Source organism: Entelurus aequoreus, linkage group LG17 (genome assembly GCF_033978785.1).
Source record: "Entelurus aequoreus isolate RoL-2023_Sb linkage group LG17, RoL_Eaeq_v1.1, whole genome shotgun sequence".
NCBI lineage: Eukaryota > Metazoa > Chordata > Actinopteri > Syngnathiformes > Syngnathidae > Entelurus > Entelurus aequoreus.
In genome coordinates, this window is record NC_084747.1 from 3,793,960 (window position 1) to 3,805,344 (window position 11,385).

The window sequence follows — 11,385 nt, forward strand, 5'->3', positions numbered from 1 at the left end:
AAGGAAGAGATTGTAAAAGTCACTTTTATTGTAATACACTCTCAAGCTTTAGGTACGTCATCCAAGGTGATTGTCCCAGTAAGTTTGTCCATAGCATGTACAGTATTTATTGCAACTAGAGATGTCCGATAATATCGGCATTATCGGCTGATAAATGCGTTAAAATGTAATATTACTGAAAAAATGTCCCTATTTTGCAAGGACAACTAAAAAGTTGGCAATATTGTGATAAAAGTCAGAATTTCATATGACAAATGTCACCATTTAGCCGTAAAAAGTAATCATTTTACATAAAAAAAAGTAATAATTTGAAGAGAAAATATTGCAATATTACAGAAACAGAAAGAATATGAGAAATTGTTCCCAATTTATTTTTAAAAAAAAAGTCGACACGTTGTGAGAAAAAGACTGCTTTTAGTTAACTTTTTTGTTTGTAATCTTTATTATTTATTTCAAGTTATTAGAGTATGTCTCTATATTAGGGATGTCCGATAATATCGGCCTGCCGATATTATTGGCCGATATATGCGTTAAAATGTAATATCGGAAATTATCGGTATCGATTTTTTTATTATCGGTATAGTTTTTTTTTTTGTTTTTTTTTATTAAATCCACATAAAAAACAGAAGATACACTTACAATTAGTACACCAACCCAAAAAACCTCCCTCCCCCATTTACACTCATTCACACAAAAGGGTTGTTTCTTTCTGTTATTAATATTCTGCTTCCTACATTATATATCAATATATATCAATACAGTCTGCAAGGGATACAGTCCGTAAGCACACATGATTGTGCGTGCTGCTGCTCCACTAATAATACTAACCTTTAACAGTTAATTTTACAAATTTTCATTAATTACTAGTTTCTATGTAACTGTTTTTATATTGTTTTACTTTGTTTTTTATTCAAGAAAATGTTTTTAATTTATTTATCTTATTTTATTTAAATCATTTTTTAAAAAAGTACCTTATCTTCACCATACCTGGTTGTCCAAATTAGGCATAATAATGTGTTAATTCCACGACTGTATATATTGGTTGATATCGGTATCGGTTGATATCGGTATCGGTAATTAAAGAGTTGGACAATATCGGATATCGGCAAAAATCCATTATCGGACATCCCTAATTGCAACCATCATTATTGAGGTTTTAAATGCTGTGTCAGGTTCAAACTCTGATGACATCTATTAAACAAGACAAGAGGCAAAGAATTAAACAGAGACAGAATTCAATTTGGACTCAATTGAGGAGACACGTCTGGACACACTGTATGTACCCTTGTACAGTGTCTCAGCACGCTCTGCCAAAAGATTGCACTCCTCCTTCTTTATTTGACTTTCTCCCCCCACCTGACCACAGATGCTTCCAGAGGGAAGTGGGTCGTAAACAGCGTTGCCTTTGGTTACCGAACAGTTCAAAAGAAGAGGTCGTAAAATAGTTTTCAAAAAGAGTTCCATAAAATAGTTCAAAAAGGGTTCGTAAAATACTTGAAAAAGAGTTCGTCTGGAAATTGGGCAGATCCTGCCATCTGTCCGCTTTGAAGTCACAGTGGAGTTTTACAAGCCTTCCTCCTCTTGGTAGGCCTCAAAGACAGCTCCCTGTCCTTTTGCCTGGAACTCATTTCAACACAAAGTTTTTTTTGTGATAACTTACAAACAATTATTGTAACATGCTGTACACTTTAATGATCTATAAGCTCTACTTGTCTGCTTTAGCACCATGCACTTTAGCTAAATGATAGGGCAGATGTAATGGAATACATGTTTTAGAAAATATCTATGTACGAGCAGAAAAAAGCTGTAATAGGGATGTAACGATAGGAACATTTGCTCAAAAAGTATACACTAAAATATTTTAACCAAGATTTTTTTTTATTTTTAAAATACACACACAGTGTACTTTCTTGGCAGAAGAAACATTAGCTATTGTTCTAGCTTTTTAAGAGCCGTATTACTTTTATTTTGAGTTACATTTTAAATTGTAAAGATTTTTTGTGTGTTTTAATTAGAGATGTCCGATAATATCGGTCTGCCGATATTATCGGCCGATAAATGCGTTAAAATTTAATATCGGAAATTATCGGTATCGGTTTTTTATTATCAGTATCGTTTTTTTGTTGTTGTTTTTTTTTGTTTTTTTATTAAATCCACATAAAAAACACAAGATACTCTTACAATTAGTGCACCAACCCAAAAAACCTCCCTCCCCCATTCACACTCATTCACACAAAAGGGTTGTTTCTTTCTGTTATTAATATTCTGCTTCCTACATTATATATCAATATATATCAATACAGTCTGCAAGGGATACAGTCCGTAAGCACACATGATTGTGCGTGCTGCTGCTCCACTAATAGTACTAACCTTTAACAGTTAATTTGACAAATTTTCATTAATTACTAGTTTCTATGTAACTGTTTTTATATTGTTTACTTTCTTTTTTATTCAAGAAAATGTTTTTAATTTATTTATCTTATTTGATTTGATTCATTTTTTTAAAAAGTACCTTATCTTCACCATACCTGGTTGTCCAAATTAGGCATAATAATGTGTTAATTCCACGACTGTATATATCGGTTGATATCGGTATCGGTTGATATCGGTAATTAAAGAGTTGGACAATATCGGCATATCGGCAAAAAGCCATTATCGGACATCCCTAGTTTTAATAATAAACCCAATGTGCATAATTGAATATCTCAGTTGCTCAGACACTATTGTGTTTACACAATTTTAGATTTGGAATATGACGTTTCTTAATGGGGAAAGACGTTAATGTCTCTTATATTCAGGTTTGCATTAGCGCTAGCTTGCTTCTCCCGTAAATGAATAGTATCACAGGTCTGTATGTTTTTCCAAGTGCGGTTATCGATCGCGGTTTGACGATCATTTTCATTTGAAACGATAATACCAACCGATAGGAGTTTTACCGCCGCTTATCATTAATACCGTTAATTAGGGATGTCCGATAATGGCTTTTTGCCGATATCGATATTCCGATATTGTCCAACTCTTTAATTACCGATACCGATATTAACCGATACTGATATCAACCGATATATACAGTCGTGAAATTAACACATTATTATGCTTAGTTTGGACAACCAGGTATGGTGAAGATAAGGTACTTTAAAAAAAAATAATAATAAAATAAGATAAATAAATTAAAAACATTTTCTTGAATAAAAAAGAAAGTAAAACAATAAAACTAGTAATTAATGAAAACTAGTAAAATTAACTGTTAAAGGTTAGTACTATTAGTGGAGCAGCAGCACGCACAATCATGTGTGCTTACGGACTGTATCCCTTGCAGACTGTATTGATATATATTGATATATAATGTAGGAACCAGAATATTAATAACAGAAAGAAACAACCCTTTTGTGTGAATGAGTGTGAATGAGTGTAAAAACAAACAAACAAACAAACAAAAAAAAACGATACCGATAATAAAAAAAACGATACCGATAATTTCCGATATTACATTTTAACGCATTTATCGGCCGATAATACCGGCAGGCCGATATTATCGGACATCTCTACCGTTAATCCTTACATCCCCGGACTGTACCGACAAACAGCGCCTCTGCTGGTTGCAGCCAAGTAGTGCGCGCCAGAAACTGTGTGAATGTTGACCTCATTTACTTCTGAGCTGCTGCACACATAAGGCCCGGCATTTGAGACAAAAACCACACGCCGGTGCTGTTCTTACACCCCGACGCTTGACCCCCATCAATTACTGGTATTGACTTGAAATTTCTCACACAGCTCAATGCGCTCTTCAAAAGCACCGACCGTAACTTCCAGAGAGGTGGACAAAACATCTTTGCCTCTCGCAATGAACTGTCCATAAGTCATCGACTATTCGTCTAATAATCCTAAAACATCTGTATTACATGTATGCTCGCATATCTTCCAAGTTAATTTTGAGCACAACCTGCAGGGGGCGCCACAAATGCCATGTACTGTACACACAGTGCTTTTTTGCATTGTGTTTGGTTCATATCACACATTTGCTGTATGGTAACACTTGATAACATGCTATGTGTATGCTGCTCACGCCCATGCAAAATGATGGCACGTACTGTAGATAGCAGGTACACAATATTCCCTGCAGTCTCTTACTGTCACGGTTGTGTTTGTCATTGCAGCAGCCAAGACTTTGCTGAACAAGAAGGCTGATGTCAAGGTAAGAGTCATCACCGTGTCCGTGATGCTCCTGACAGCTCCTCTCCTGCTCCTTCTTCTCTCCTTTCTACCTACAAGACCTCTTGTTTACAGTCTTATTTGTTGACCTGTGTGTGTGTGTGTGTGTGTGTGTGTGTGTGTGTGTGTGTGTGTGTGTGTGTGTGTGTGTGTGTGTGTGTGTGTGTGTGTGTGTGTGTGTGTGTGTGTGTGTGTGTGTGTGTGCGCGCGTGTGTTCGTTCTTGTATTTCTACCCTTCTTGAGACATCAACAAGGGGTAGTACCTTCCATATGAGGACCGGTGAACAAGTTTAAGACCGAAATCAATACAGAACCAATACATATGCAAACATTGCATCTAATAGACAATGTCTCATTTGCACCCCTGCTGGTGACATCTATCAAAATTAAGGTGGTCCCAAAGAGGGACAGCATATGAAATAACAAGTGTGTGTAAAAATTTGAAGTGCTCCCCCTCTGGTCAACATATGTAGTAACAAGTGTGTGTAAGAAATTGAAATGTGCCTCCTTTGGCCAAAATGTATACAAAATAAATATGTATGGAGAAATACTCTAAAAACTTGAAATAAATAATAAAGATTAAAAACCAATTACAAACAAAGGATTTAAAAAAAAAAAAAAAAGTGAACTAAAAGCAGTCTTTTTGTCACAATGGGCGAATTTTTTTAAAATAAAATTGGGAACAATTTCTCCTATTCTTTCTGTTTCTGTGGCCAAAATGTATACAAAAATAAATGTATATAGAGACATACTCTAATAACTTGAAATAAATAATAAAGATTACAAACAAAAAAGTTAACTAAAAGCAGTCTTTTTCTCACGTGTCGACTTTTTTTTTAAATTAAATTGGGAACAATTTCTCATATTCTTTCTGTTTCTGTAATATCGCAATATTTTCTCGTAGAATTATTACATTTTTATGTAAAATTGTTACTTTTTACGGAAAAATGGTGACATTTGTCATATAAAATTCTGACTTTTATCACAATACTGCCATTTTTTTTTTTTTTTTCAGTCAAATGATGACTTTTGTCATAATTTTGCAAAGTAAAATTCAGATTATTATTATGATATTGCCAAAATGTTAAGGTTTTCTTATAAAATTGTGACTTTTGTTGAGTAAAATTTAGGGCTGCAACTAACGATTAATTTGATAATCGATTAATCTGTCGATTATTACTTCGATTAATCGATTAATAATCGGATAAAAGAGACAAACTACATTTCTATCCTATCCAGTATTTTATTGGAAAAAAAACAGCATACTGGCACCATACTTATTTTGATTATTGTTTCTCAGCTGTTTGTAAATGTTGCAGTTTATAAATAAAGGTTTATTAAAAAAAAAAAAAAAAAACTCTGCGCATAGCATAGATCCAACGAATCGATGACTAAATTAATCGGCAACTATTTTAATAATCGATTTTAATCGATTTAATCGATTAGTTGTTGCAGCCCTAGTAAAATTGCGACTCTTTTCATAAAATAGTCAAAATTTTAAGCTTTTCTTGTAAAATTGCGACTGTTGAGTAAAATTCCAACTTTTATCATATTACACAAATGATCCGTTTTTCTTGTAAAAATGTGTTTTGCGTTGAGTGAAATCACAACTTTTATTATAACACTGCTTTTCTTGTGAAACTTTGATTTTTTCTTGTGAAAGTCCAACACATTTTTCACAAGATTTTTTATATTTGCATAGTATGTATATATTATGAATGTTGTAAATACAAATCTTTACATATCTAGAAAGGGTGGTCCTAAAGAGGTAGGCATTACTCAGAGGTCTCAAGAAGGTCAACATATGAAATAACAAGTGTGTGTAGAAATTTGAAGTGCTCCCCCTCTGGCCAACATTTGTAATAACAAGTGTGTAAGAAATTGAAAAGTGCCCCCTTTGGCCAAAATGTATACAAAAATAAATGTATATAGAGACATACTCTAATAACTTAAAATAAATAATAAAGATTAAAAACAAAAAAAGTTAACTAAAAGCAGTCTTTTTCTCACAATGTGTCGACTTTTTTTTTATAAAATTGGGATCAATTTCTCATATCTTACTGTTTCTGTAATATTGCAATATTTTCTCGTAGAATTATTACTTTTTTATGTAAAATTATTACTTTTTACGGCAAAATGGTGACATTCGTCATATGAAATTTTGACTTTTATCACAATACTGCCAATTTTTTAGTTGTCCTTGCAAAATAATGACATTTTTTCAGTAAATTTATTACTTTTGTCATAATTTTGCCAAGTAAAATTCCGATTATTATTATTATAATATTGCCAACATTTTAAGGTTTTCTTATAAAATTGTGACTTTTGTCGAGTAAAATTACGACTCTTTTCACAAAACTGTCAAAATATTAAGCTTTTCTTGTAAAATTGCGACTGTTGAGTAAAATTCCAACTTTTATCATATTACACAAATGATCCGTTTTTCTTGTAAAAGTTTGTCTTGCGTTGAGTGAAATCACAACTTTTATTATAACACTGCTTTTCTTGTGAAACTTTGATGTTTTTCTTGTGAATTTCCAACAAATTTTTCACAAGCTTTTTTATATTTGCATAGTATGTATATATTATGAATGTTGTAAATACAAATCTTTACATATCTAGAAAGGGTGGTCCTAAAGAGGTAGGCATTATTCGGAGGTCTCAAGAAGGTCAACATATGAAATAACAAGTGTGTGTAGAAATTTGAAGTGGTCCCCCTCTGGCCAACATATGTAATAACAAGTGTGTAAGAAATTGAAAAGTGCCCCCTTTGGCCAAAATGTGTACAAAAACAAATGTATATAGAGACATACTCTAATAACTTGAAATAAATAATAAAGATTACAAACAAAAAAAGTTAACTAAAAGCAGTCTTTTTCTCACAATGTGTCAACTTTTTTTTTTAATAAAATTGGGAACAATTTCTCATATTCTTTCTGTTTCTGTAGTATTGCAATATTTTCTCGTAAAATTATTACTTTTTTTTAATGTAAAACCATTACTTTTTACGGCAAAATGGTGACATTCGTCATATGAAATTTTGACTTTTATCACAATACTGCCAATTTTTTAGTTCTTGCAAAACAGTGACATTTTTTCAGTAAAATTATGACTTTTGTCATCATTTTGCCGAGTAAAATTCAGATTATTATTACAATATTGCCAAAATTGCCAGAATTTGAAGGTTTTCTTATAAAATTGTGACTTTTGTCAAGTAAAATTACGACTCTTTTCATAAAATTGTCAAAATGTTAAGGTTTTTTTGTAAAATTGCGACTGTTATTGGGTAAAATTCCAACTTTTATCATAATATTACACAAATGTTCCGTTTTTCTTGTAAAAGTTTGTCTTGCGTTGAGTAAAATTTTTATTATAACACTGCTTTTTACGGAGCCCCTAAAGCAGGGGTGTCAAAGTCAAATGGACGGAGGGCCAAATAAAAAATTTAGCTACAAGCCGAGGGCCGGACTGTTCGAATGTTCATTGAAAATTTTTTAAATGACGCATATAGTCTAGTGAACCTAATTGAACCTACTGAAAACCTAACAAATATATTCCAATATGATCAGATAAATAAAGCAATATTTTCTTATGGCTCTGTCAGTAATCTTTAATTTTGAACAGACACAAAAGACAAATTTCCTTTATATAAAAATCCCCATAACATGAACATTAAATGAAAGAAACCGGTATTCAAGGCACCATCAGTAGCCTATATTTTCTATTTTAGCAAAACTGGGCTAAATTTACTTCAAAGAAAAAAACAATAATAGCAATTTTCTATCATCCACTCAACTGAAATATTTTTAAAATATAATTAAATTGAAATACAATAAAATAAAGTGCAAAAATCTATAAATCAAAAACAACACTTTGTTTAAGGAGAAGTAACATGCAGTGAAAACAAATATTAAACTTTAACTTTTAAACTTGAATTGAGTAAAAACTCTAAATATGTGATTGCACAGTAATGTTCACATTAAACCCCCCTCCTCCCTCCGTGGGAGGGAGGCGAGTTGGGTGCCCGAAACCCCCCGCTGGTTTCGGCCCGCCCCTTGGCGCGCGTGGCACGGCGGGCTCCGCGACCCGACGGCTGGCCCTCGTGGCTTGACGGCGGGCGCGTCCCGACGGGCCGCGCGTAGGGGTCAAACGCAGAAGTCTCAGGGCCTCGTGGTGAGGGGGTGGCCTGCGGGTTTCGGCCCGCTTGACCCCCCCGCTCCGCTTGGCGCGCGCGGCACATGACGGGTTCCGCCACCGACGCTCGGGCTGCAGCCCGACGGTGGTGCGGGCCCGGCGGTGACGCGCGGTTTGGGGAAACAAAGCAGAAGTCTCAGGGCCTCGGGGCCGGGTTTCGGCCCGCCCCCTTGGCGCGCGTGGCACGGCGGGCTCCGCGACTGACGGCCGGGCTGCAGCCCTTCGGCCGGCAGGCGCGTCCCGGCGGGCCGCTCGCCCCCTTTCGGAACCTTGGACCGGCATCCGCTTGGTGCGTGTAAAAGATCTGCGGTCTAAAAAAAAAAAAAAAAAAAAAAAAGATCTGCGGTCTGCGGGCCGGTTCTAATAATAAATCAAGATCATCCCAAGGGCCGTAAAAAACCTTCTCGCGGGCCGGATATGGCCCGCGGGCCTTGACTCTGACATATGTGCCCTAAAGGGACATGGGGGAAATTTGTTTTTTTATAATTTTTTTTATTTTTAATTTTTTTTTAGACATGTATCTCGTGTGCACGAGAAACTATCTCGTGCGCACTAGAAACTTTCTCGTGCGCACGAGAAACTTTTTATAAAATTATTTATAAAAAATATATATATATATATATTTAATTTAATTAAATTTCTTTTTTTTAGACATGTATCTCTTGCGCACAAGATAGTTTCTGGTGCGCACGACAAACTTTTTATAAAATTATTTAAAAAAAAAATATATATATATATTAAATTTAATTTAAAATTTTTTTTTTAGACATGTATCTCTTGCGCACGAGATAGTTTCTGGTGCGCACGAGAAACTTTTTATAAAATTATTTTAAAAAAATATATATATATATATATATATATATTAAATTTAATTTAAATTTTTTTTTTTAGACATGTATCTCTTGCGCACAAGATAGTTTCTGGTGCGCACGAGAAACTTTTTATAAAATTATTTAAAAAATATATATATATATATATTTAATTTAATTTAATTTTTTTTTTTTAGACATGTATCTCTTGCGCACGAGATAGTTTCTGGTGCGCACGAGAAACTTTTTATAAAATTATTTAAAAAATATATATATATATATTTAATTTAATTAAATTTTTTTTTTTAGACATGTATCTCTTGCGCACGAGATAGTTTCTGGTGCGCACGAGAAACTTTTTATAAAATTATTTTAAAGAAAAATATATGTATATTTAATTTAATTTTTTTTTTTTAGACATGTATCTTGCGCACGAGATAGTTTCTGGTGCGCACAAGAAACTTTTTATAAAATTATTTAAAAAAAATATATATATATATTTAATTTAATTTAATTTTTTTTTTAGACATGTATCTCTTGCGCACAAGATAGTTTCTGGTGCGCACAAGAAACTTTTTATAAAATTATTTAAAAAATATATATATATATATTTAATTTAATTTAATTTTTTTTTTTAGACATGTATCTCTTGCGCATGAGAAACTTTTTATAAAATTATTTAAAAAATATATATATATTTAATTTAATTTAATTTTTTTTTTTTAGACATGTATCTCTTGCGCACGAGATAGTTTCTGGTGCGCACGAGATACATGTCTAAAAAAAAAAATTAAAAAAAAATTATAATTAAAAAATTTTTTTTAAAATAATTTTATAAAAAGAAACTATCTCGTGTGCACGATAAGCATTCTCGTGTGCACGAGATACAAAAATGTGTTTTTTTTTTGTTTTTTTTTAAAAATAATTTTATAAAAAAAATTCTCGTGCGCACAAGACACACGTCTAAAAAAAATAAAAAAATAATTATAAAAAAAAATGTTTTCCCCCATGTCCCTTTAGGGGCTCCGTAGCTTTTCTTGTGAAACTTAATTTTTTTCTTGTGAAATTCCAACTCATTTTTCACAACAAGCTTTTTTATATTGGCATAGTATTTATATATTATTAATGTTGTAAATACACATCTTTATATATCTAGAAAGGGTGGTCCTAAAGAGGTAGGCATTATTCGGAGCTCTCAAGAAGGTAACAAATACAAGAATGTGTGTGTGTGTGTGTGTGTGTGTGTGTGTGTGTGTGTGTGTGTGTGTGTGTGTGTGTGTGTGTGTGTGTGTGTGTGTGTGTGTGTGTGTGTGTGTGTGTGTGTGTGCGTGCGTGCGTGCGTGCGTGCGTGTGTGTGTGTGCGCGCGCATTCTCCATCCTTGATTTCCTCATCTTTAAAGCGGACTTATCGTCCACTGTTCCGCTCACCCCATCTGGTCTTAATCCCCCCCACTCCCCAAAGAAAATCTCCACACATCCCACACATGGTGCTCGCACGTCCTACGCTCAGCGCACGAGGAGAGCGCCACGGCGCCGCGCACCAAACGCAGCTTTTTTTCTCCCCCGGCACAAATTCTTTGAATGGTGTGTGTGTGTGTGAGCAAAGAGTGTGTGGGTGTGTGAGCGCACTTCCACGTGCATGGACGTTTGCGTTTGGCCCGGCAGTTTGAGCGTGTGTACTTGAACGCCCTCGCTCCTCTTCCTCCCCAGTCGCTATGTGACTCGGCTTCCAGGAATAGCTGCCAGTCTGGACCCTGGAAAGTCCGACAGCAGAAATAGATGCTCACTTCCACTGTGGCGCACTCATCACCTAGCAACAGGCTCCTTTTCGCACACTAAAGGCATCTTCCTTCCTTTTTTCCCCTCCTGACTTCCTCCCAGCAAACTTTCCACCTGTCCTTACCTGTCCTCACCTGTCCTCACCGTGAATCTCACCCCTTTCTCTTCGGCCTGACCTGAGCAGCAGTGGTGGCCACTTCTTCTTCTTCCTGGGGGTTCTGTTGCTGTGTCATGGCTTACTTTTATATTTCTTTCTGTTTTTTCTTTTTCTCTACCATCCCTCCATCCATCCATCCATCCATCCATCCATCTATCCATCCATCCATGCGTCCAATCACTCGGTCAATAAATCCATTCATCAATGGTCTGGGGCCAGAAAAGAAAGTCCAGC

General features: G+C 34.7%; 1 protein-coding gene across 17 annotated transcripts in view; it reads left to right on the plus strand.

The window, feature by feature from the left end:
• Positions 1-11,385, plus strand: part of LOC133632149 (calcium/calmodulin-dependent protein kinase type II subunit beta-like) — a 231,670-nt gene that overhangs the window by 162,566 nt on the left and 57,719 nt on the right. For 7 of the 17 annotated variants that reach the window (XM_062024398.1, XM_062024401.1, XM_062024402.1 and 4 more), the window contains one exon: positions 4,161-4,195. In XM_062024398.1, coding sequence (XP_061880382.1) covers positions 4,161-4,195 — 35 coding nt within the window. Of the gene's footprint in view, positions 1-4,157; positions 4,196-11,370 lie in introns of all 17 variants that reach the window. The other 10 variants (XM_062024415.1, XM_062024399.1, XM_062024406.1 and 7 more) reach the window with 3 other exon arrangements.